This window comes from Oncorhynchus keta, chromosome 16 (assembly GCF_023373465.1).
Source record: "Oncorhynchus keta strain PuntledgeMale-10-30-2019 chromosome 16, Oket_V2, whole genome shotgun sequence".
Classification (NCBI taxonomy): domain Eukaryota; kingdom Metazoa; phylum Chordata; class Actinopteri; order Salmoniformes; family Salmonidae; genus Oncorhynchus; species Oncorhynchus keta.
In genome coordinates, this window is record NC_068436.1 from 15609295 (window position 1) to 15635786 (window position 26492).

Sequence of the window (26492 nt, forward strand, 5' to 3'; positions counted from 1 at the left end):
GCACCACTGTTTGATTTCGGGGGTTTTGGCAGCTCACAACAGAACAAGGAGAGGAAAAGGAACATTTCCTTAGAATGGGAACCCTTGTTTCAGTTCTGCTTCTGTTTTTTTAAAGGGAAGGACTGCTTCTAAAATGGGGATATGAGGATGTGTTATGGAACAGATAGTTCTGTTTTGGTTCTGTGATGGTAAGAGAAGGCCGGGAGGAAGGCCCTACTGCCAAGCAGAAAGCAGCTCTCCACGATCAACTCAACCATGAAGGGTTTAACTTGACTGGGACTGAGAGTGAAGCTTGAAAGCCTCAATCCCTGATGTCTGCTTGACAGTAAAAAACATTGAAGAAATCCCCATCTCTGTCAGGAGAGCTTGTCTCAGTAGGAGATGGAAGTCTAAGCCATTTAAACTGACAACTATTTCAGTAATGGGATTAAAAAATCTAACTAACTGGTTGGATTACTTTAGAAAAATGTGTTATTTATTTTTGTGTAGCATAACATTTAATCAACTCTACACATAAACCTAATCCAATTATAAATGAATTTGCCCCTCTGCCCACTAAATGGCAGAAAGGTAAGCCTCACTTGAATCCTGCCCTAAATTTAAGGTGCTTTTGAGCATTATCAGAATAAAAGTTGAGGCTAAAAACACAAGAAGTTTTGCAGATGAAACAGGGTGAAACTAAGAGGGACTTTTCGATCTAGTGGAAGAGTATCTTTAGGAAAGAAATGAGAACAGAGTAAACTTCAGTTGGAAATTGGATCTTGTGAACTCAAGTACACGTATTTAGGGGGTCCCTTTGAGTCGGCATTATGTCAGTGGGTTTGTTTGTTAGTCCTAAATGTCAAGTTTCCATTCCCCAATTCTGTGGATGAAACTGTTCCTCCAGACTATGTACACAAACACTGACTGAACAGAGCCCCTGACATAGCCCCACTGTGGTTACTGGTGAATAGGTGGAAGGTCAAAACAAATAGTGCACTATGCACATCTGCTTGTCCCTACCTTCAGCCTCAGTCTAAACCAACAACAACAGAAAGTGTAGTGACATCGGTCTCATCTCTGCAGCTCCGAGTTTACTTAATGTGGTCTGTCGAGAGAAAGTCGAGCAACCTCAGACAAGGTCTCCCACGCGTCGATGGAATCTGTGAATCCTTAAAGTGCAGTCAGTTTAGCAAAGCTACACACACACACACACACACACACACACACACACACACACACACACACACACACACACACACACACACACACACACACACACACACACACACACACACACACACACACACACACACACACACACATATATATATATAAACAAGCACAGTTAAGTACAGGCCTTTAGCAGACCATGGACCACATACTGTAGACGAAGAGACGTTGTGGAATATAAACCATTTCTCTCTCCATCAACTCCCACATATTTACCACATATTTGTTTGTTGACACACAAGCATTTGTTGACTCATGTCTGACAGGTTTGTGGGTGTGTGGTGTTGAAGGAACTGATGTTTTAAACTGGATATTATTTTCGTGTACCTTTTCAGCCCTCTGACTAACTGGGAATTTACAAATTCAACGTTTTCATTCTTAAACACCCCCTTCTCAAGTTTTTAAGAAATCCCAAATGTGTGTGGCATGTCATTGTAAATCCCCTATAGGCTACCCACTGGACATAGGTGTAAGTTATGGCAATTGTATTTGCTTATAAAATTGCTTTGATGATATTTGAATTAAAGAAAAAAGTACAGATGAAAGAAACCATGGAAACCATTACAATTGATCCACTAATTGGTAACAGGTGGCAAAAACAACAAATGCAAGAGAGAGAGAGACGGCAGTGACAGCTTTGCTCCTGAAGACAGCTTCGACACCTGGTATTTGTAAACATTAGCCAAGTCATATCGATGAACAACTTTAGTCATTTGAATTCCTACTTTATTACCACGTAGGGCCTAGGCTATAATTATGCAACCACCTCCCACAAAGTTGACGTAACGATGTGGCCACTCTATGACGCGTGTTGTTGATACGGAGCTGTGCGGTAGCGGCGGTAGAGAGTAGGTTGCATTAAATGACATTGTTGTTCGATGTGGAGGCAGGCGGCATACATATATGTTGGATAGTATGTTGTAAATAGCGTAATGGATATAACGTGCTTGTGGGTACATTATTTAGCGTCCAACCATCGCTTATTCTGAAATATCTGGCGACCGATAAACGAGGACTCGTCGGCGGCAGCGATATCTACCTGACAGCGGTTACAACACAGACAATAAACAACAAAGACCGAACCGAAGTGTCGCTCTCAGATCCATCCCTACAGAAATCTGTAAGATTCGGTTGTTTTAATGCGATACCCGCGTTATTGTGCCACCTAGTGATTGAGATCCACTGAGTGTATTGCACACAATTTTTTGCATGATGTTTGGAGAGCGTATTTTATTTTTGCGTGTTTTTAGCGAATAAATAGGGTCTTTATGCTGTCATAGTTGTATACCTACACTGCAACCAAGTTGTCGTTGTCCAATTGTACGCGTTATTCGGTGGACCTGCATCGAGTCTCAGCCACTGGACTGACCGAATCAGCATTCCAGTTCATTTGACAGGCACCGCCTGAATCAACTGGATTTGATGTGCTTTTAGAATCAACTGGACGAGGATGTGGGTGCACCCTGAAGAGGTGTTGCAGGCGGGTGCGCTGTGGATAACCGAGCGAGCAAATCCCTATTTCATCCTCCAGAAACGCAAGGGCCACGGGGACGGCAGAGGAGGACTAGCGGGTGAGATACATATAACTGTCTCTGCTCTGCGTCTCTCTCCCAGTCTCCAAATCATAGATTATTGTAGCCAAGCATAGCTCAACTCCACGAATGTTTCATCGTCGAGTTCAGATATACGTGGCTAGGATTATTTAACGCTATTACAGCTGGTGTGCAAGCAGTGCCAAGACAAATGATTGTCCCCTGGCCGGGTCTCTCGCTTGGTTTGGGAGATTATTCATGCCTCACAGATGTTTAGTAATGGAGAGAAGATTGCATGCGTAGTGAGGGATTGGGGTCAGGTCACTCGGGTATCAAAGGGATGACAATGGCATGAGGGGATGTAGACCTGTATGAATGAATAGACACGTGACCCTAATAGCCCCTACTACTATAGTTTATTTATTTAACTAGGCATGTCAGTTAATAACAAATTCTTATTTTACAATGATGGCCAAACCCTCCCATAACCCGGATGACGCCCAGCGTGCTGCCCTATGGGACTCCCGATCACAGACGGTTGTGATGCAGCCCAGGATCGAACCAGAGTCTGTAGTGACACCGCTAGCATTGAGATGCAGTGCCTTAGGCCGCTGTGTCACTCGGGAGCTACTATAACTAGACACATGCAGGTGTGATTTTATCTGAATGAGGTTTTAGGCTCAGAATAGTCATAGGGCCATTGTTGTACGTTAATGGACCTCCTCCCATAGAACAACATACAATGGAGCTAGTGGGCATTCAGCAGCTAATGTACCCTATTGATCAGCATCCCAAGATCTGGGCTATTTATGTAGGCCTTGTACTTTAGGTGATCCTGGAAAATTGTAACTAATATTGTTGCAAAGAGTAAGCCTTCTAAATACCCATTAAAGCATTAATAAAACAAGGAAAGAAATGCATAGATTTGTTAAATAGATAATCATTGACTGTGCTTAGTTCACTCCAATTGTAATCTCATTAGGCTACTAGCTAGCTAACATAAGGCTGGACACATCTCCCCTGACAGGGAAGACAAATTCCAGCACTTGGGACCGTTAAAAAGCTCCAATAAATGGAAATGAACCTGTGATTGATTAGAGCCCAGCACGCCCAGGGAATGTTAAAATGGCTGGTGATGTGTCATACCCCATACTGAATTTTGAATGCCACCGAGACAACCCATACACAAGGAGACACGCAGAGCAAAGGCACACTCTTTCTTCCCGGCAGGAGTAGTACATGCTGAATCATCTCTCCCTCTCCTTTCTCTACTCATCTCCTCCTCTACTACTTCACTCACTCCATCCAAATTAGTCCACAGTCACTAGGAGGACTGCTACATCAGGGAGGAGCAATCATTTTAGGACCATAGGTGGTGGCGACTGTGTCTACATCTGAAATGGTGCACTATTTCCTATGTAGTGCACTACTGTTGACCGGGGATCTGGTCAAAGGTAGTGCATTATGTAGGGAATAGGGTGCCATCCCAATCAGGCTGACCTGGATTCAGTCTGTCTGTTGAATTCATCGCAACTGAGAATCCAAAAATATGAAAATGGGTTACGAATGATGCTACCTTGTTAAAAAAAGTCATGATCAGTTGAAATTCAGTCAGGTTCACTATAGGTACAGTAGATTCAGTCCAAGTCTTTGACTCTGAGCCATAGAGATGACTCTGTATGAATATATCTATAGCCCTCTCTATACAGTATCTATGTAGCCCTGCTTTGACTAGACTGCCCGTCGCAGTCATGGTGAGTCAAAGAGAGTTGAACTGTGTGCTGCTGTCCTCAGTGCCAGTCAGTCACTCCCTCTTCAGTGTCAGCTAGTCAGTAATGAATATGACAAGGGGAGACAAAATGCCCTGCAAGTATCTCACTTCATTGGTCAGCAACAAGACATTTCTCTGACATTTTACTGAAGGACGGAGATATAATTTTTCCCCGCATGCCAGCGACTGAAAGTTAGCCCCCGAAACAACACTCTGCCTCTCCCTATTGTCTCGGGATAGCGACACAAAGCGTGCGGTGGTGATATGTGATGATGTCATTGTTATGTGAATACTGAGCGGACCGTGTGGTGTGCCAGTTGGCCTGCTGAGGAGAAGAGAGAGCCTGGGCACAATGACTGGCACTGCCCAGTAAACACCCATTTTCAGCGGGCAGAGAAAGCCAAGCGAGCACCTGGTCCTCCTGGGGCATATGGAAGGGCACCAGGGCCAACGCTTTTTGATTTATAGCCATATTTATGAGGCTACTTGATATGAGGAAAAGTCAACATTATAATTTTTTTTATTTAATTGATTTATAGAGACTGAGAAACAGAAAATATAGTACAGTTTCATTATAGATGACTAGTTCCCCTAAAATCAATCTTAAGTCCTAAGATTTGAAAAATGTCAAGCTTCAATTGTGAAGTGTTGACGATGGTAATTCGGTAGATGCTTATTATTGTTCTATTTCCCACTTGTACAATTGTGTATTAATACGCAGGTGAATTGGAAATGTTTGTTTTTGCATATCCCCACTCTCCTTGAGACTCCCTCTGAGAGTGGTGTCTCTGCCAGGGTCTGCCATTATCTACAGCGACACTGGAGCAATTTGGGCTAAATGCTTTGCTCAAGAGCACATGGGCAGATTGTTCACCTTGTCAGTTCGGGAGTTAGAACTAGCGACCTTTCGGGTGCTGGTCCAATGCTGTAACCGCTAGGCTACCTTCCACCCCAAATGTTGAATTGGAGCTTATTCACCTGATACTTTCAATGCAAAACATAACACTATCCAAGGGACAATAAGCCAACCTATATTACCTAACATTTCACAATAGTGTGACATTTTGGAGTTGTATGACCTGAAACTCTACTAGGCCTACATGTGTTGGGTGACTAACATCACGTAGACCTGATGACATCGCCCTCAATAGACACTTGGACTAGACTTCTAACCATCGACCTCTTTGATCATCGAACATTACCCACACAATCATCTGCTGCTTTACGTCACCTATCTATCTTATCTGGTGACCTCTGACCTGGAGGTACACATTGAGGCTTGGGAAAGAAGAAAAGGAGTAACACTACAGCTGTGTTACAGGGGGTTAGGTTAGAGAAACATGACTTAAAATAACATGTATGGTGTTACTTCGTATCAGGTTCTTGTTATTTGAAACAATATTGATTCTCAGCCAGTGGGGTGATTAGGTGCAGTGTCAGTACTTGGGAGAATATAGACCAGTGTTTCCGCTGTAGTCATTTTGCTGTGGTGCTGCTCCACAGCAAAATCATTACTGCCACGTCCCAAAAAATATGGAACATGAGAAATATTTCTGCCAATGCTAGAACTGTCCACATGTACTTTTCCTCTGCAAACAAACAAGTCATGAATATAAAAATCGGGTAACCCCATAATATAATTGTTCGTCTTTTATAGTCGGCTTGTTTTTCTGTGTTCTATGCAAGATAAATATTATTCTTGTGGCACATTCAAGTTACAAGTGCCATAAGGAGGGAAACATGCATTCTGACAAGCAGTCGATGCATGTGTATTTCTCAACTCCTAAATATGCACGAACTGCACCAGGCAGTTTTTAGTGCATGGGGGATATTTGGGATAAATGTAACACTGGTCAATTGTAGGATAGTTTTGAGGTAAAACACCACCCTACCTCAAGTACAGGTGTGTGTGTGTTACCCTGGGTTACCCTACCAGGTAGCTAGCTCTACACTATATTCACTGTGTTTATGCATAATAACTAGTTAAAATAATTTGCTAATGATTAGCCAAATAGGTTAACTGCAGACAGGCTGAAGCATGGGACTACCTATTTATTTGCTCTTCTCTGCATCAGTTGGGCTTCAAGTGATAATGCGTATTGCTAATAGCATACCTGATAATATGGACCATGCATAGACTATATGCATTGTCCAATATGTCATAATGTTTTTTCCGAAATAATTTTACATGTGTTATTGTGCTAAATTCTGGATGTGGAAGTTATATTTTAGATGGTGTCGGGATAATTGTATTTTATGTTCATTTTTGGAGTAGAAAGTCCGTTTTTTAATTAGTCACCAGTACTGAGCTTCTCAGTCCTCCATAAAAAATATCTGACAGGGAACTCAGACCCCCAAAGCAAGGGTGGGACCCTTCCTTCAATCCCCATCGGAACTTCCCCTCCACTGCTATACATTTTTCCAAATGAAACACTGAAATAGACCCAACAGAAAGTAGGATGAGACCGATGAAAAGGAGAGGAGAACCGATTGCTTTTGCTCAAAAATGTTTTTTTTTCCACTCAAGAGTGGAAAGTAGGAACTAGCCGTCTCAACTGAACAGAGAATGGAGCTTTTCTAAGTAACAATAGGCAGCCCAGCTTCTGACCTTGTTTCCTGGCTTCTCCAATCTATAAAAAGTCCAAAACATCACATGATGCTGGTCTGTTCTCCAGTCTACTGTATGTACACTCGGGCTCGTTTCTTTCCATCCCCATCCACAACAAAGGAAGCATTTCTCATAATATATGACATTTAGCTGACGCTTTTATCCAAAGCGACTTACAGCCATGTGTGCATACATTCTACGTATGGGTGGTCCCGGGAATCGAACCCACTACCCTGGCGTTACAAGCGCCATGCTCTACCAACTGAGCCACAGAAGGACCATACATCATTGGAGCTTAGTTTCTCTACATCTTGTTTTTCTCTCTGTGTGTGTGTGTGTGTGTGTGTGTGTGTGTGTGTGTGTGTGTGTGTGTGTGTGTGTGTGTGTGTGTGTGTGTTAGTTACGCATGGGGTGTTGAAAGTACATTCAAATGTATAGGAACATATAGTCAAAGACAATTGTGTGGTTTCCCAAAGTTCATGTTATGGATTAAAGGGTCAACACTAGGCTAAAGGTCTGGGGTCCGCCTTCTCTTCACCATTACAAAACACCACAGTACAGTAGCTCATGTTAACTCTTGTTATTATAGCATGGTGGAGGATCATGTGTTCTGAGGGGGAAAGCAGGGAAAGTAGCCCTCTGATTAAAACAAGTAATATTGTCACGATGTAGGGTGCACTAATTCCTTCTTCATAAAATACTGTGCATACTAATCCTCTCCATTGCTGTTTATCTTAACTGTTCAACTTATTTGGAGTGAGAGGTTTGAGCTGTAGGTTGCATGCAGTGGCAGAAGTCACAGGATGTTGTGGGTCTCACTCCTCAGTGGTCTCTTTTGTTGTGTTTGACCCCTGTGCTTCCTGTGTTAACCCCTAACACACATCCCTGCAACACCGCTGGGTTCAGGTCATGCCCTGCCTATCCAACTGAGAGGTGCTTCACAGATATTTGTTCAGTGTTCTGCAACTCCATGTCTTGAGGTAACCCCCATGGTTGCACATTTTGTTCCAGCCCAACTAGTCAACTCATCATGTTCTTTGCTGAATGTGGTGTCAGTGCTGGGCTAGACCAAAGATATGCAACCATGGGGGTGCAGAACTGGACTTAACACTGTTCAACAGAAACAACCGATTGAAGTTTGAAACTGAAAATGTCCTTTTATGCCCACAACATGTTTGCCAGAAAGGCCCAGATCCTGTATCCTTGCATTAGCCAGTCCCAAGTAACAACAACAGCTTTGGTGTCTGTGCTAACCCTTTGAAATGGAGGCTAACACACAAACCTTTTGCATATCGGCCAAGCTGTTCTGTTCTCTCCCATCTAGTTTATTTTCTATTTCCTTGATTTTGTACTGTATCTCTGTTTTTGTTCTGCGTTGTCATTGCAGTTAACACTTAAAACAAATAAATATAACTGTACAGTAACCTTATCAATGGTGACTAATGTGAAGATACAGTTGAAAGTGTGTCTGTTGGGTTTTGTTCACGGTGAGTGCAACTACAGGTATAGGCCTAGTTCAGATGGGAAATCTCAAGCCCTTACACTTGTCAGAACCAACGGCCATATTGTATACGACCATCCAGTGTGAAACCTGATTTGCCCTAACTGCCTCTTAACGGCCCACTCTGATATTTACAGACATTTTTTATCATATTCAATATGTGTTAATGATAGATAATTAATATATTTGCCTTTTATAATTATTTAAGCACTTCTCATTGAATTCGTCCTAACCTTTTATTGCGCCCTGCATAGGATTAAAAGAGGGAGAACAGGAGGGAGAGAGAAATGGAGCCCCAGAGATGTAATTGTGTTCAGATGTCTTCATTAGAAAAGCTAGTGGAGATGAGTGGTGTCCCAAAAGTCCTCCAGCAGACATTATGTATTGAGGGAAGAATAGATGAGTGGTGTACCAGAAGTCCTCCAGCAGACATTATGTATGGAGGGAAGAATAGATGAGTGGTGTCCCAGAAGTCCTCCAGCAGACATTATGTATGGAGGGAAGAATAGATGAGTGGTGTCCCAGAAGTCCTCCAGCAGACATTATGTATGGAGGGAAGAATAGATGAGTGGTGTCCCAGAAGTCCTCCAGCAGACATTATGTATGGAGGGAAGAATAGATGAGTGGTGTACCAGAAGTCCTCCAGCAGACATTATGTATGGAGGGAAGAATAGATGAGTGGTGTCCCAGAAGTCCTCCAGCAGACATTATGTATGGAGGGAAGAATAGATGAGTGGTGTACCAGAAGTCCTCCAGCAGACATTATGTATGGAGGGAAGAATAGATGAGTGGTGTCCCAGAAGTCCTCCAGCAGACATTATGTATGGAGGGAAGAATAGATGAGTGGTGTACCAGAAGTCCTCCAGCAGACATTATGTATAGAGTGAAGAATATCATCCAGACTGGCTGTTTTGGTTTCTCTTGCTCCCTTTCTGCATGTCTGTCTCTCTCCCGGTCTGTCTCTGTCCCCCTCTCTCCCCATATCGCTCTTTTCGTCTATCTCGGTCTGTGTGACTGGCAAGAAGCTGTCGTGGCAATGGTAAAATTCCCGCACCGGGAATAAAGTTTCAGGGCGACTGTGGAATATGGCAGCCAAAAAGCTTCTTTCTATCAAAGGTTGAGTTTGTTGGAAAAGGAGTGTCATTTCCACTCAAACTTTGATGACATGTTAGACCCCAAGGCATAAAAAAACGACAACAGAAGGCCTTCAGCAAGACTAGCGTATTCATCACTTCAGATGTTTTTCCTCCACTCTTTCTTTTTGGGGAATTGTGGTACCAGTTTCTTCTGATTTTATGATCTTGTGGTTTACAATAGACAGTAGCTAGACACTAGTCATGTATTATTACTGTATCAGAGATAAGAAGCATTAGTAATAAAACAACTCTTTAAAAAGAGACGGGAGTTATTGGCTTCTTTCAGCTGTCATGAGTCCATAATCTGTCCATCTTATCTCTCCACTTCCCTCATTCATTAGATTATAGGGGATTCATCCCTCGTTCATTAGATTATAGGGGATTCGTCCTTTTTATTCCAGGTGACTTTACTCTCACCTTCTCTCCGCATCGATCTGTCACATGGGAAATCTGAGCTCTGTGCCATCTGCCCATCCACCCCACTTTGATACCAGATTCACACATTAGTGCCAACCTGAACCGTACTGTGCTGGCTGGGATATTTCTTCACTGTGTCTTTTCCAGCACAGTTCCAGCAACTATGGTGGATGTGTAACCAGGCCAGCCCAGACCCCATCCACTAAATGTATCAGAGTAGGTGTGCTGATATAAGATCAGGTCCCCACCTGTCCATATAAACCCATCTAATTACGATCTAAAAGGCTAAACCGATCTGAGTTCAGCACTCCTACTCTGAGATGCTTTGTAGATACGGGCACAGTCCTGGGTTGTGTGGCTCAGTTTGGTCCTCTAATATAAATTGGGCATGAAGCAGTCGACAGGAAAGCCACAGCTGCCCGTCAGCCCTAAATACCCCTTCCTCCTCCCTCTATTTCATAAGTGGTGATCTCATCGCCGGAGGGGCATAAGTGGTCTAACAAGGGTTAATGTCCCAGAACGGTCTGCTGTCTCACATGGTGGAGGGGGCTGCTTTGTTACGTGTCCGAAATGGGCTAAAACAGAAACTCTTTTGCTGGGTTTTTGCTTTGAAGTCATTTTTTTAGGGGGAGGATTCATGACTTGTTTGTATTTGCATTTTAAGTTCTTGGATCACTTACAGGTTTTATTTTCCATCCTCAAGACAATCAATGCATTATCTGTTCAACGTCCAAACAATGTTGTATAGACGATCATGATATTCCCATAGTGTCTCCCTCCCTAACCCACGGTATTCCCTGCTCCTCCCACCGCAGGTCTGTTGGTGGGAACACTGGACGTGGTGCTGGACTCCAGTGCTCGAGTGGCCCCCTACAGAATCCTTTACCAGACACCTGACTCCCTAATCTACTGGATCATTGCTCATGGTGTGTACTGTGTGTGTCTGTGTCTAGTTCTCTCTCGCTCTTTCTTTCTCTCCCCCCTCCCCTTTGCACACAAGGCCCTCTCTTCCTGCACCATGTTCTCACTTCCTGCTAATGCCAAGCATCACGTCATGGCCCACTGCTCTTAAAGGGCTAGACTGGGGGGAAACGGATACCAGGAATGGGAATCGATGGTGATTCGCTCAAAATATGAGGGGCTGTCATGCTTTTTAAAAGTGTATTAGCTAGCATGGTAAATCTTACATTACATCTGCTGACTTCATCTGTTAACACTCTCTCTTTGCATGTTAAAGGGTTAACCACCCTAATGTCCTATATGGAAAAGCTAAAAGGTTAACTCAGGGCTGTAAATGTAAGATACTGACACGATCTCAACCAACTAGGCTATCTCATCACACCTCTTTTGGCTAGTTACAATGGTTTGTGACATCACAGAAACCCCAATCTTCACCTTCCTCTTTCCTTGAGCAGTTATGTCACACAAATAATTTATTACTCTGGAGGAGCCACAATGCAATCCCACGGACCCATGACAAGCGGACGAGAAAGGAAGGATTTATTTTTTTAAGAGGGATCATTGTGTAAGTAAAGAGAGGCTTCAGAACTATACTCCCCAGACGTAATGAACAATGGCTCTGTTTTTAAATGAACTGAGATGGTGGATCGAAAAGTCTGTCGTGTTGGAGGACTTTGAATAGTGTGTGACTACGAGCATGTGTATTTGCCTTAGTGAGTGCTCCCATATGGAAAAAGGAGTAGGGGAAAGAAACAGGAGAGAAGACCCTCTCTGAAATGGAAGCCCCTGAGAATAAGACTCCTGAGGGCTGGCCTTGAAATGGCAACCACTCCTCCCTCCCCTCTCCCTATCCGCCCATCCTCCAGCACAGAGGGAGCGTGGAGCAGTCTGTCTGCCAGACGTCATCGCTAATGTAGCTAAGAGATGAGCAGCAGTGGGCTACTTATAGGGAGATGGATGACGGATGAGGCCTCTAACGATAGTGGACACTGAGGTTTCTGTGCTACCAGGCTCTGCCTTGACTGGCTCTTAGATTTCACTAGCGCTAAGTAGCTGCTAACAAGTAGCCACAGTAGCACCAATAGGGATTTGCCTGCCAATACTATTAAAAATTCTCCCTGAATTTAAGGTGTGCTGTATTGCAGGGCATTATTATTTCACCTTTTTAAATAGGATCGTAACATATCTGAAGCTAATTAGCCAATAGCGCGCTAGCCATGAGCTTATCGCCATATGTGTGGTAGTAAATGTAGGCCGAGCAGAGGGGATGGCCAAGTAATGTCAGTGGCTGGGCTGTCTAGATTTAATCAAACTTTATTCATATAGCACATTTCTTACAGGATGTGTTTCAAAGTGATTAACAAATAAAAGGTGAGAAAGATAAAAACAGGTTTTCTAGACAAATAACTAAGACAATACATTTTTTTCAAGAAAACTTAAAATAACAGTACACATGAGACTAATGCATTAAAATACATGTGATTATATATGGGAATAGGGTTATTTTAATCATAAGTGAAAGCATGTCCAGAGGCTGTTCTAAGGCCAGGACCACCAAACGTTGTGGTTCTGAGTGACCTTTGGAACAGCTGAAAGGCCAGTGACAGAGGATCAGAGGGACAACCCGGCACATATGCTTTTAAGATATCAGACATGTATTCAGGTGCAAACCCACGTAGTGCTTTAAAAATCAATAAAGCAATTTTAAAATCCACTCTAAAACTAACTGGCTTACCAATGCAGTGACTTTAAAATAGGTGGTGTGTATGTGCTCTCCTCCTGGCCTTTGTAAGCACACGTGCTGCTGCATTCTGAATGAATTAAAGCTGGCCAATGTTTTTTTGTTGAGGGGGGAGACCAGACCGGATTGCATTGCAATAATCAAGCCTGTCAGTAATAAAAACATGCATTAGTCAGTGTGGGCTTGACAGAGGAATGGTCACACTTTGACAATATTTCTAAGCTGATTTGGTCACAAACAGCCTAGTGGTTAGAGTGTTGGGCCAGTAAACGAAAGGTGGCTAGATTGAATCCCCGAGCTGACAGGGTAAAAATCTGTTGTTCTGCCACTGAACAAGGCAGTTAACCCACTGTTTCTAGGCTGTCATTTTAAATAAGAATTTGTTCTTAACAGACTTGCCTTGTTAAATAAATGTAACAAAAAAAATATATATATATATATATATTTATTTTTTTAGGTCAGTCTAAAAGAACACCTAGGTTTATAGCCTGGTGGGTTGTGTCTAGTAGTCTTGACTAGCTGTCTGAACAGCTGGTTACTGCTGTCTGTACTGTCTCCCCTCGTCTGTCTGTCACTGATCCTGAATCATGTACCTCCATACTACTTAGTATCCAGAAGAGTAGGTTAGGATTCCAAGTATGCTACACATGTTCAATTTGCATACAATTGTAAGAATGATTAAGAGCGTCTCAGTCGACATGCTGTAATGTCTCAAAGAAAATGAGGAATGGGTGAAACTCCATGCCTCCACATTCTTCTGGGAGCCTCTTGTAATCAAGTTCCCTGATGCACCCCTGTCTCCTCCTCCGTCTCTTCTCCCCTCCCTCGTTCCATAGGGTGCTCCCGTAAGGAGATCACAGAGCACTGGGAGTGGCTGGAGCAGAACCTCCTGCAGACACTGTCCATCTTTGAGAACGAGAATGACATCACTACCTTTGTCAAGGGCAAAGTTCAGGTACTGTTTAGGGTATATATGAGTCACTTAGCAGATGCTTGTCTCTAAAGAAACAGTATGGACTTCTCTGGGATTTGGAAGGTGGGTTGTGTTTAGAGCGGTTGCATGGTGGGGTTTGTGGAGTTTCACAAATCTTTGTAATGGTGTTTGTGACAATAGCAATGGTGGTTGTCAGCAATTAATTTTGACAGTTTTGACATTGAAACGTATGACGTTTGACTGTGACATGTTCGTCATGCCAGGTGTAATATTAGTCTAGCATGTAGTCAAACTAGTATTGTCAAAATGACTCCTGCCAGGGGCAAAATAACGAAGCCCGGCTGTATTTATTTATTATAACCTAAGAACAGGTCCAGCTCCTGACACAGCCTCTAAACCAGGTTCTGTATTTATCTGTATGGTGATGAAGTAGTTCTTACTCAATGAATAGATTACAAAAGCTAGCCAGATAAGATTTATTTAGTTCTCTCACTTTGTCTGCCACTCACTCTCTCACTTTCTAGCTATCTCTATTTGAAAATGAATTGTTCAACTTTTATTGATTGTCTCTCAAAGTCCTTCACTCCCTCTATTGGTCTCTTGCCCCCAGGGTATTATCGCCGAGTACAACAAGAACCACGACGTGAAGGAGGATGATGACACTGACAAATTCAAGGAGGCCATCTGTACGTTCCGTAAGCTGTTTGGCATGCCTGAAGAGGAGAAACTGGTCAACTACTACTCCTGTAGCTACTGGAAGGGCCATGTGCCCCGGCAGGGCTGGCTCTACCTCAGCATCAACCACATCTGCTTCTACTCTTACCTGCTGGGGAAAGAAGGTAGGGACCACTGGCATGCTGGCACAGGTACACACACCATTGCATACCTGGTTAGTCCTACCTACTGATTATGCATAGCTTTTGAAGACCCTTCAGAAGTCCCAAAAATAGTACAACCCCTTGATATTTTTCTGGGTGGATACGTCATTTTTAAGATGAAGTGATGTATATTTCAAACTATCAGCTCTTATGCAACTCAAAAATATATAAATGCAACCATCTGTCTTCAATCTCTTTCTCTCACCCTCTTTCTTCCCCCCTCACCCTCTTTCTTCCCCCCTCTCACCCTCTTTCTTCCCCCCTCAGCCAAGCTGGTGATCCGCTGGGCCGACATCACCCAGCTGGAGAAAAGCGCCACACTCCTCCTCCCCGATGCAGTCAAGGTGAGCCTTGTAAATCATATAAACTATACTGCATGTTACCATCGCTTTAACGTCTCTTTATCCATCCCTACACCCCTCTAACCTTCATTCATGCTTCCATTCCTCGGGCCAAGGTGAGCACGCGGGTGGCTGAGCACGTTTTCTCGGTCTTCCTCAACATCAACGAGACCTTCAAGCTGATGGAGCAACTGGCCAACATTGCCATGAGACAGCTCCTTGACAACAAGGGCTTTGAGCAGGACCGCTCTCTGCCCAAACTCAAGAGGAAGACACCCAAAAAGGTGTCTGCCCTGAAGAGGTGAGGTTTGGTGGAGGGGATTCTGGGGAGGTCTGGAAAGGTTTGGTGAAGTTCTGGGGAGGTTTGGTGAGGCTGGATGTTGTAGTTGAGAGATTTCTGTTGGTCTCCCCTCAATAGGATCAGTTGATAGTTGCGGAGGATTGGTTTCTGGGGAGATGCAGTAAGTTTAGTCATTTATAATGCTGCACAAAATTCTTTGCTGCGGGTGACCTATAACCATTCTCAACCATTCCATGTGGTTGCAAGGCGCTGTAAGTTTTACACAGTTCAATAAACAATATGCCAATACTTAACTAAATGACTACATAAGACCACCAACAAACAACAAAAGGAAAGGAGAGGAAAGATATGTATAGTCTTGTTCCAACGTGCCTGGAGGACAACCAGCTGAGGAGGCATTAGTAGTATATTTAAACTGGGTTCCTTTCTAGTAGTTTGGCTCAGACACTTTTGCATTCTTTAAATCTACAGCACGACTTTGTCAATCATTTTAGGTACATCTGAACTTTTACTGGCGCTACTAACTTTGAACACCCAAGCTTGCGTCATTAGCCCAAGACTTTCAAATGTATTTCCCTCAAGACAGATTCCAACTCTCTAACCACTACCCATACTGTTGCCCTATATAGATGTCTATTGTAGTAGGAACTGTTGCCCTATATAGATGTCTATTGTAGTAGGAACTGTTGCCCTATATAGATGTCTATTGTAGTAGGAACTGTTGCCCTATATAGATGTCTATTGTAGTAGGAACTGTTGCCCTATATAGATGTCTATTGTTGTAGTAACTGTTGCCCTATATAGATGTCTATTGTAGTAGGAACTGGTTGCCCTATATAGATGTCTATTGTGGTAGGAACTGGTTGCCCTATATAGATGTCTATTGTAGTAGGAACTGTTGCCCTATATAGATGTCTATTGTGGTAGGAACTGGTTGCCCTATATAGATGTCTATTGTTGTAGTAACTGTTGCCCTATATAGATGTCTATTGTAGTAGGAACTGGTTGCCCTATATAGATGTCTATTGTGGTAGGAACTGGTTGCCCTATATAGATGTCTATTGTAGTAGGAACTGTTGCCCTATATAGATGTCTATTGTGGTAGGAACTGGTTGCCCTATATAGATGTCTATTGTAGTAGGAACTGTTGCCCTATATAGATGTCTATTGTGGTAGGAACTGGTTGCCCTATATAGATGTCTATTGTAGTAGGAACTGGTTGCCCTATATAGATGTCTATTGTAGTAGGAACTGTTGCCCTATATAGATGTCTATTGTAGTAGGAACTGTTGCCCTATATAGATGTCTATTGTGGTAGGAACTGGTTGCCCTATATAGATGTCTATTGTGGTAGGAACTGGTTGCCCTATATAGATGTCTATTGTAGTAGGAACTGTTGCCCTATATAGATGTCTATTGTTGTAGGAACTGGTTGCCCTATATAGATGTCTATTGTAGTAGGAACTGTTGCCCTATATAGATGTCTATTGTTGTAGGAACTGGTTGCCCTATATAGATGTCTATTGTAGTAGGAACTGTTGCCCTATATAGATGTCTATTGTTGTAGGAACTGTTGCCCTATATAGATGTCTATTGTTGTAGGAACTGTTGCCCTATATAGATGTCTATTGTTGTAGGAACTGTTGCCCTATATAGATGTCTATTGTAGTAGGAACTGTTGCCCTATATAGATGTCTATTGTGGTAGGAACTGGTTGCCCTATATAGATGTCTATTGTAGTAGGAACTGGTTGCCCTATATAGATGTCTATTGTGGTAGGAACTGGTTGCCCTATATAGATGTCTATTGTAGTAGGAACGGTTGCCCTATATAGATGTCTATTGTGGTAGGAACCGTTGCCCTATATAGATGTCTATTGTGGTAGGAACCGTTGCCCTATATAGATGTCTATTGTGGTAGGAACTGTTGCCCTATATAGATGTCTATTGTGGTAGGAACTGTTGCCCAATATAGATGTCTATTGTGGTAGGAACTTGTTGCCCTATATAGATGTCTATTGTAGTAGGAACTTGTTGCCCTATATAGATGTCTATTGTGGTAGGAACTGGTTGCCCTATATAGATGTCTATTGTGGTAGGAACTGGTTGCCCTATATAGATGTCTATTGTGGTAGGAACTGGTTGCCCTATATAGATGTCTATTGTGGTAGGAACTGGTTGCCCTATATAGATGTCTATTGTGGTAGGAACTGGTTGCCCTATATAGATGTCTATTGTGGTAGGAACTGGTTTGCCCTATATAGATGTCTATTGTGGTAGGAACTGGTTTGCCCTATATAGATGTCTATTGTGGTAGGAACTGGTTTGCCCTATATAGATGTCTATTGTGGTAGGAACTGGTTTGCCCTATATAGATGTCTATTGTGGTAGGAACTGGTTTGCCCTATATAGATGTCTATTGTGGTAGGAACTGGTTGCCCTATATAGATGTCTATTGTGGTAGGAACTGGTTTGCCCTATATAGATGTCTATTGTGGTAGGAACTGTTGCCCTATATAGATGTCTATTGTAGTAGGAACTGGTTGCCCTATATAGATGTCTATTGTAGTAGGAACTGGTTGCCCTATATAGATGTCTATTGTGGTAGGAACTGGTTGCCCTATATAGATGTCTATTGTAGTAGGAACTGTTGCCCTATATAGATGTCTATTGTGGTAGGAACTGGTTGCCCTATATAGATGTCTATTGTTGTAGTAACTGTTGCCCTATATAGATGTCTATTGTAGTAGGAACTGGTTGCCCTATATAGATGTCTATTGTGGTAGGAACTGGTTGCCCTATATAGATGTCTATTGTAGTAGGAACTGTTGCCCTATATAGATGTCTATTGTTGTAGGAACTGGTTGCCCTATATAGATGTCTATTGTGGTAGGAACTGGTTGCCCTATATAGATGTCTATTGTGGTAGGAACTGGTTGCCCTATATAGATGTCTATTGTGGTAGGAACTGGTTGCCCTATATAGATGTCTATTGTGGTAGGAACTGTTGCCCTATATAGATGTCTATTGTGGTAGGAACTGGTTGCCCTATACAGATGTCTATTGTAGTAGGAACTGGTTGCCCTATATAGATGTCTATTGTAGTAGGAACTGTTGCCCTATATAGATGTCTATTGTGGTAGGAACTGGTTGCCCTATATAGATGTCTATTGTGGTAGGAACTGGTTGCCCTATATAGATGTCTATTGTAGTAGGAACTGTTGCCCTATATAGATGTCTATTGTGGTAGGAACTGGTTGCCCTATATAGATGTCTATTGTAGTAGGAACTGTTGCCCTATATAGATGTCTATTGTTGTAGGAACTGTTGCCCTATATAGATGTCTATTGTTGTAGGAACTGTTGCCCTATATAGATGTCTATTGTTGTAGGAACTGTTGCCCTATATAGATGTCTATTGTAGTAGGAACTGTTGCCCTATATAGATGTCTATTGTGGTAGGAACTTGTTGCCCTATATAGATGTCTATTGTAGTAGGAACTGGTTGCCCTATATAGATGTCTATTGTAGTAGGAACTGTTGCCCTATATAGATGTCTATTGTGGTAGGAACTGGTTGCCCTATATAGATGTCTATTGTGGTAGGAACTGGTTGCCCTATATAGATGTCTATTGTGGTAGGAACTGTTGCCCTATATAGATGTCTATTGTGGTAGGAACTGGTTGCCCTATATAGATGTCTATTGTTGTAGGAACTGGTTGCCCTATATAGATGTCTATTGTAGTAGGAACTGTTGCCCTATATAGATGTCTATTGTTGTAGGAACTGGTTGCCCTATATAGATGTCTATTGTAGTAGGAACTGTTGCCCTATATAGATGTCTATTGTTGTAGGAACTGTTGCCCTATATAGATGTCTATTGTTGTAGGAACTGTTGCCCTATATAGATGTCTATTGTTGTAGGAACTGTTGCCCTATATAGATGTCTATTGTAGTAGGAACTGGTTGCCCTATATAGATGTCTATTGTGGTAGGAACTTGTTGCCCTATATAGATGTCTATTGTAGTAGGAACTGGTTGCCCTATATAGATGTCTATTGTGGTAGGAACTGGTTGCCCTATATAGATGTCTATTGTAGTAGGAACTGTTGCCCTATATAGATGTCTATTGTGGTAGGAACTGGTTGCCCTATATAGATGTCTATTGTGGTAGGAACTGGTTGCCCTATATAGATGTCTATTGTGGTAGGAACTGGTTGCCCTATATAGATGTCTATTGTAGTAGGAACTGGTTGCCCTATATAGATGTCTATTGTAGTAGGAACTGTTGCCCTATATAGATGTCTATTGTAGTAGGAACTGTTGCCCTATATAGATGTCTATTGTTATAGGAACTGTTGCCCTATATAGATGTCTATTGTTGTAGGAACTGTTGCCCTATATAGATGTCTATTGTGGTAGGAACTGTTGCCCAATATAGATGTCTATTGTGGTAGGAACTTGTTGCCCTATATAGATGTCTATTGTAGTAGGAACTGGTTGCCCTATATAGATGTCTATTGTGGTAGGAACTGGTTGCCCTATATAGATGTCTATTGTAGTAGGAACGGTTGCCCTATATAGATGTCTATTGTGGTAGGAACCGTTGCCCTATATAGATGTCTATTGTGGTAGGAACTGTTGCCCTATATAGATGTCTATTGTGGTAGGAACTGTTGCCCAATATAGATGTCTATTGTGGTAGGAACTTGTTGCCCTATATAGATGTCTATTGTAGTAGGAACTGGTTGCCCTATATAGATGTCTATTGTGGTAGGAACTGGTTGCCCTATATAGATGTCTATTGTGGTAGGAACTGGTTGCCCTATATAGATGTCTATTGTGGTAGGAACTGGTTTGCCCTATATAGATGTCTATTGTGGTAGGAACTGGTTGCCCTATATAGATGTCTATTGTGGTAGGAACTGGTTGCCCTATATAGATGTCTATTGTGGTAGGAACTGGTTGCCCTATATAGATGTCTATTGTAGTAGGAACTGTTGCCCTATATAGATGTCTATTGTGGTAGGAACTGGTTGCCCTATATAGATGTCTATTGTGGTATTATACTGTCATACTTGGTTGCAAATTGCTCTTTCACTTCATTGACCTGATCTTATTTTATTTTTCATACAAAGAAAAAACATTTGAAATTGTTTTTGGGATGCATTTTAGGATACATGGGAAATATAAAACATTTGCCAAATGTATTTTAATGTGTGACATACATTTGTAAAGGTATTTGGAATACATACATTTGTATGGAAATACACTGCGTACAAAACATTAAGAATGCCTTCTCTTTCCATGATATTGACTGAAGTGGAAGAGAAAGGTTAAAGAAGGATTTTCAGGCCTAGAGACAGTTGAGTCATGGATTGTGTATGTGTGCTAGTCACAGCATGAATGGGCAAGAATGTAGATTTAAGTGCCTTTTGAACAGGTTATGGTAGTAGGTGCCAGGCGCACCGGTTTGTGTCAAGAACTGCACCGACAGTTAGTCTCAATTTACTGCTGCTATTTAAAGACAACAGATTATGTTCCGAATTAGATTATTGACCGTCTCTAGACTAGACAATCTCTTGAACCTTGTTGTCTCACCCAGGGACCTGGATGCCAGGGCTAAGAGCGAGCGTTACCGGGCCTTGTTCCGTCTGCCCAAGGATGAGAAGCTGGACGGACACACAGGCTGCACCCTTTGGACCCCCTTCAACAAGATGCACATCCTGGGCCAGATGTTTGTCTCCACTAACTACATCTGCTTCACTTCCAAGGAGGAGACCCTGTGCAGCCTCATCATCCCCCTAAGAGAGGTGAGTCTGGCTGGGTACAGACTCTGGTGATTGACCGTAGTCCTAGAGCTTAGTGTTGGCCCGGAGCAGTAGTCTGCACTGACTGGAGCTCTCTGGGATTTGGGGTTGGTGACCTTTGAACTAGACTTTTGTGACAATTTTGGATGATGCTAAGACATAAGTCAATGTGGGACCACTATAGATTTGAGATTTTCCATCAGGAAAGAAAGGTTACCTTAGACAAGTTGTGCTGTGTGCTGCTGTAGGGGGTTACTTGCAGGGCAGTTAGAAAGAGCAGCAGCCGGCTTAAGACTCTGGTAGGAGCTGTCACTCCCAATCTGCTTTAGTCACTGGCTGCCCCTCGCCCAGCCATTGCCATGCCAATCAGGACCCCATCCCCCCACCCACCCTGTCACATCCTATCCCCATCAGCCATCTTAAACTACCAATCACTGGCAGGACAGAACGTGGATCGACTACTAATGTCTAGTGTTATGTGTGGCACTGAATCAATTCAGTCACCTAGTATGTGGGTTGAAGTGTTGATATGGGGAAACCTATTGTGTGTTTGGTATGGTATGTTGGCCTTAGGTCATTGCACATGAGAATATTGACCTATGTGGTTAGATGGGCTACCTCCCGATTATTCAACCCTGCACCTCAGAGGCTGCTGCCCATGTAATATACATGGAATCACTGGTCACTTTAATAATGCTTACTTACTGCGTTCCTCATCTCATATAATTTATACTGTATTCAATTTACTAGTATTTTAGTCAATGCCACTATGACATTGCTCGTCCTAATATTTATATTTTTTCTTAAAAGAATGGAGTTACTTTAGATGTGTGTGTATTGTTGTGAATTGTTAGATACTACTGCACCGTTGGAACAAGGAACCCAAGCATTACGCTACACCTGCAATAACATCTGCTAAATATGTGTATGTGACCAATAACATTTGATTTGTTATGACTGGCATATCTGTTGTCTGACATATGACTGACATCTATTGTGACTGACATACCTGTTGTGACTGATACATGAATTACATATCTGTTGTGACAGACCTCTGTGTCTCTGTCCCTCCCAGGTGACGATAGTGGAGAAGGCAGACAGCTCCAACTTTTTGCCCAGCCCAGTGTCCATCAGCACCAAGAATAGGATGACCTTCCTGTTCGCCAACCTCAAGGACCGGGACTTCCTGGTTCAGAGGATCTCTGACTTCCTGCAGCAGACTACCTCCAAGATCTACTTCGAGAGGGAGACCACCGGGAGTGTGAACAGCTCCGACGATGAAGTGAGGACACATCTATGTCATTGTATATCTAGGATGTTGTACACCATTTAGGTCTATACTCTTCCACAACTGCTCCCCAAGTTTGCTGAGAAGTCTCCCTCTACTCCAGGTCTTCAGTAAATACTTAGCATGATTATCATCACAGGTCTCTGATCAGCTCTTATTATAAAGCACACTGCATTAACTATCCTTACCCTGATCCTGGACTTGTTCTGCTCTCCACCAGGTGTATTCTCAGTATTATTTTAGCATCTCAGCACAGGTCTCAGAACAGTTGTTATGATAAACTCATGATAATTAACTGCATTAATCATCTCCTAATTCTGATCCTGAATCTGTGTCTCTCTCTCTCTCCTCTAGGTGTACTCCCAGCAGGGCTCTCTCCTCTCCAGCAGTCCCCAACGCAGCAGTCTGGGCTCAGAGGGCTCCTCCGAGGGTGAGCGCCAGTTTAACCTCAATGACAACAGCGTGCCCACCGCCACCCAGGCCCTCATGACCATGTACCGCCGCCGCTCGCCGGAGGAGTTCAACCCCAAACTGGTACGGTCATTGAATGTTCTGTTCACATGTTGGGGGCTCCCGAGTGGAACAGCGGTCTAAGGCACTGCATCTCAGTGCTAGAGGTGTCACTACAGATCCTGGTTCAATTCCAGTCTGTATCACAACCGGCTGTGATTGGGAGTCCCATAGGGCAGCGCACAATAGGCCCAGCGTCGTCCGGGTTAGGGTTTGGTCGGGGTAGGAATGTCATTGTAAATAAGAATTTGTCCTTAACTGACTTTCCTAGTTAAATAAACATGTGGTCGAACACAAGATGTAACACATGTATCACTAGCCACTTTAACTATGCCACTTTGTTTACTTTGTCTACACACTCATCTCATATGTATATACTGTACTCGATACCATCTACTGTATGCTGCTCTGTACCATCACTCATTCATATATCCTTATGTACATGTTCCTTATCCCCTTACACTGTGTATAAGACAGTAGTTTTGGAATTGTTAGTTAGATTACTTGTTGGTTATCACTGCATTGTCGGAACTAGAAGCACAAGCATTTCGCTACACTCGCATTTAACATCTGCTAACCATGTGTATGTGACAAATAAAATTTGATTTGATTTGATTTGAAGAAGATGCTCTATTGCTATAGTAGAGAATTGGAATGATTCCACATGATTGGAATTGAACTGGGACTAAATTAATTGAGTTGAATACATTTATTTACAGTGACAAAATATTGTAACAACCTAATTGTGTGTATATACCTGCATGCTGATTAAGCCATTGGGAATCCAATATCTGCATGTAATAATCTGAGGCTTTTCCCAAGCCTCAAATCAAATTGTATTGCTTGCGTACAACTATTTAGCAGATGTGATTGCGGGTATAGCGAAGTGCTTGTGTTCCGAGCTCCAACAGTGCGGTAATATCTAACAATACACAACAAAGCAAAGTTGCTTAGGAGCCAGAAACAGAGCGGCCATGTCTGTCGGGTGCCATCAGTGTCTCAACCTGGATCTAAAACAAAGCTTGGCTTACAGTCAGTGTGTTCTGTTCCTGCTCTAACCTCCAGCTGGCATTGCACAGTTCAAAGGCCTGTAGGGAAGTTGCAGATGTAGACCAAGGAAGGGGGAAGTGTGTGTAAAGTAAATTTAGATCCAAGTTAATTGAAGTAAATAAAGCCTTAATGAAATTCTTCAGAGACCTCTTGGAGTATTTGTGCTGCATACGTCTGTGTCGAAAGTTAGTAATATTGTTTAGGCTTTGAAGGCTCTCTGGCTCGTTATTTAATGAGGTGGTAATTATTTTTTTGCCTCCTACGAACCATCCTGATTTCTCGAGCTTACATTCTGCATGTATTGAAACAATGTAAGTGTGCCAGATTAGGATGGTTCGTACGAGGCTTTTTTTTGTTGCTTTCTGCAGAGAAGTCGGGTTGTTGGCACAGCTGTTACAAGGGTGTCTACTTTCTTTCTCTCGCTCTCTCTGTCCTTGAACATCATTCTGTAGTTCTCTCTAAGGGGCATTTTACTTTTTTCTTTTTCCAACACATGCAAGATTATTAACTGTCAATTTGTATTTTTCCCCAGGCCAAGGAGTTCCTGAAGGAACAGGCGTGGAAGAACCACATCACCGAGTACGGCCAGGGGGTGTGTATGTACCGTACAGAGAAGACCAAGGACCTGGTGCTTAAAGGCATCCCAGAGAACATGAGGGGAGAGCTGTGGCTGCTCTTTTCCGGTGAGGCCAACAGTCGCACGCGTTCTCACAAACAGTCCGACGTGGGCATGATCTCACAATGCACTCTCACATTCACTGTACATACTCATTTGTGTATTACATTATGCCCCCGGTTCTTGACATTCATGTACTCGACTTTCACTCAGTCTGTATCTCCACAAGCTGCGCTGATACACACACTCAAATACCACGGATAGACAGTACTACGTGCTCATACACCAACTCCTAACCTGCATTCGGCATCATGTGGTGGGACCACACATCTCATTACTATAGTTATTGTTACCACAGGAGGAAAAACAACAGGAGAGACACATCAGATTTTAGTTTTGGGTTTTCCCAAACCCCCTTTTGTGGTATGAGCACAGAATGGTTCATCATCCAGGTGTATTAGAAGTATTGACAGTCAAATATTAGCTTTTCTTTCAGTGTACATATGGATTTGGGTAGCCTCATTAAACATGCATTAGCTTGGCCTTGGCAATGCATTCCATTCCCATCTCCTGCCTGAGCAGCAGTATCGTACTGTATCTAACCTGTAACTGAGCTGCATGCTTCACGTCCACTGCTACAGCATATTACAGTGAGAGCACACATTCTATAGTCTGCTTACTGTACGCCAAACTGAACACTGTCAGTCTGGTTAACCAGGCTTTACAAACACAACAGCTTATGTAGGGGTTGTGTTAGAGACGTAGGCCTACATTGTGACCACCGTAGCTGTAAAAGCTGACCTATATAAATAAACCTGAAGAACCAGTTGGCCTACAGGGAGAGTCACTGCTGAGATCACCAAACAATGTTTTATACTTCAGCCTCTTCTTCCTGGAGGAAATTCCTTGCACCCACGCGACAGCACTAACAGTTAGCGACTATCTACCTGCTCTTTCCCCTAGTGACCTACTTGTGGTACCTTCCACAGTCGCCATGGCAGCCAAACATCTGCACTTCCTGGAGGGACTGGTGTGTTTACATGTTAGCCTAGCGTCTCTTTTGGCGAAGCTCGCTAGCTGTGTTTTTATTTGGAAGAAGATGGAGCATTTGAATGCAACCTCTGTACTTGTCCCTCAACTCACTGTCACAGTGGGAACAGTTGATAAGCCTGCGTTTGACTGCGCTAGAAGAGTGAATTTGAGGGTGTTATGATTCAACAGACTTTTACCCAGGACCCCCCCCCCCCTCTTTACTGGTTTAGTCTGTGTTGTTGTTGCTCTCAGTGCACAGTAATGGCTGCTTCCACAGCTGGGAGTACAGGAGGGGAGGGCTATAAAGGCACTAAGGTTTTAGTGTAGAAGGGATTCTGCCTAAAGTGAGAGTGGAAGGTTTACAACTGCATGTCTACTGGCTGCTTGCCACATCCCTCTGTTAGTAGAGATGGAGTGAGCAATGGCATGTCTTGAGTTCTGGTTTCTTCACTCCAACCATTTCTGAAACTGATTACATTGAATATGCATTGCAATGCTAGCCTAACTTAGCCAGGTGTAAAATAAACGCCTGAAACTAGATCCCCTATGGTCTTGAAGAGAATCAAAAAATAACTGTTGGGGGGAGGTTCTCTGTTCAACCAATCCAGTAAATGTGGAGGAGTTAAGATGTTGCATTGTTAACGTCCAAATGCGGAAGTCGCATCACAGGCTCTCTTTCCATTTCCCCCTGAAAACTGGAACGTCTGTTTGTTAGCAATTCTCCTAAGGCTGTTAGTTGAAAGATGGGCCTGATATTAACTTTTTTCCACCAGACCATTTAAAAAAAAACGCAATTGGCTGATGGTCTGGTGCCAATGGGCCTCGTTTAACGCTATACTACCTGTGGTCACTATAT

General features: G+C 42.8%; 1 protein-coding gene across 4 annotated transcripts in view; it reads left to right on the top strand.

Annotated features, from left to right (window-relative positions):
• Positions 1-1785: 1785 nt before the first annotated feature.
• LOC118377026 (TBC1 domain family member 9-like) overlaps positions 1786-26492 on the top strand; it is a 36623-nt gene continuing 11916 nt past the window's right edge. For 2 of the 4 annotated variants that reach the window (XM_052464796.1, XM_052464799.1), the window contains exons 1-11: positions 1884-2060; positions 2647-2783; positions 10993-11103; positions 13715-13833; positions 14423-14651; positions 14958-15034; positions 15148-15332; positions 20936-21143; positions 22216-22422; positions 22783-22962; positions 24521-24671. In XM_052464796.1, the coding sequence (XP_052320756.1) occupies positions 2014-2060; positions 2647-2783; positions 10993-11103; positions 13715-13833; positions 14423-14651; positions 14958-15034; positions 15148-15332; positions 20936-21143; positions 22216-22422; positions 22783-22962; positions 24521-24671 (1651 nt within the window). In that variant the 5' untranslated portion in view covers positions 1884-2013. The other 2 variants (XM_052464798.1, XM_052464797.1) reach the window with 2 other exon arrangements.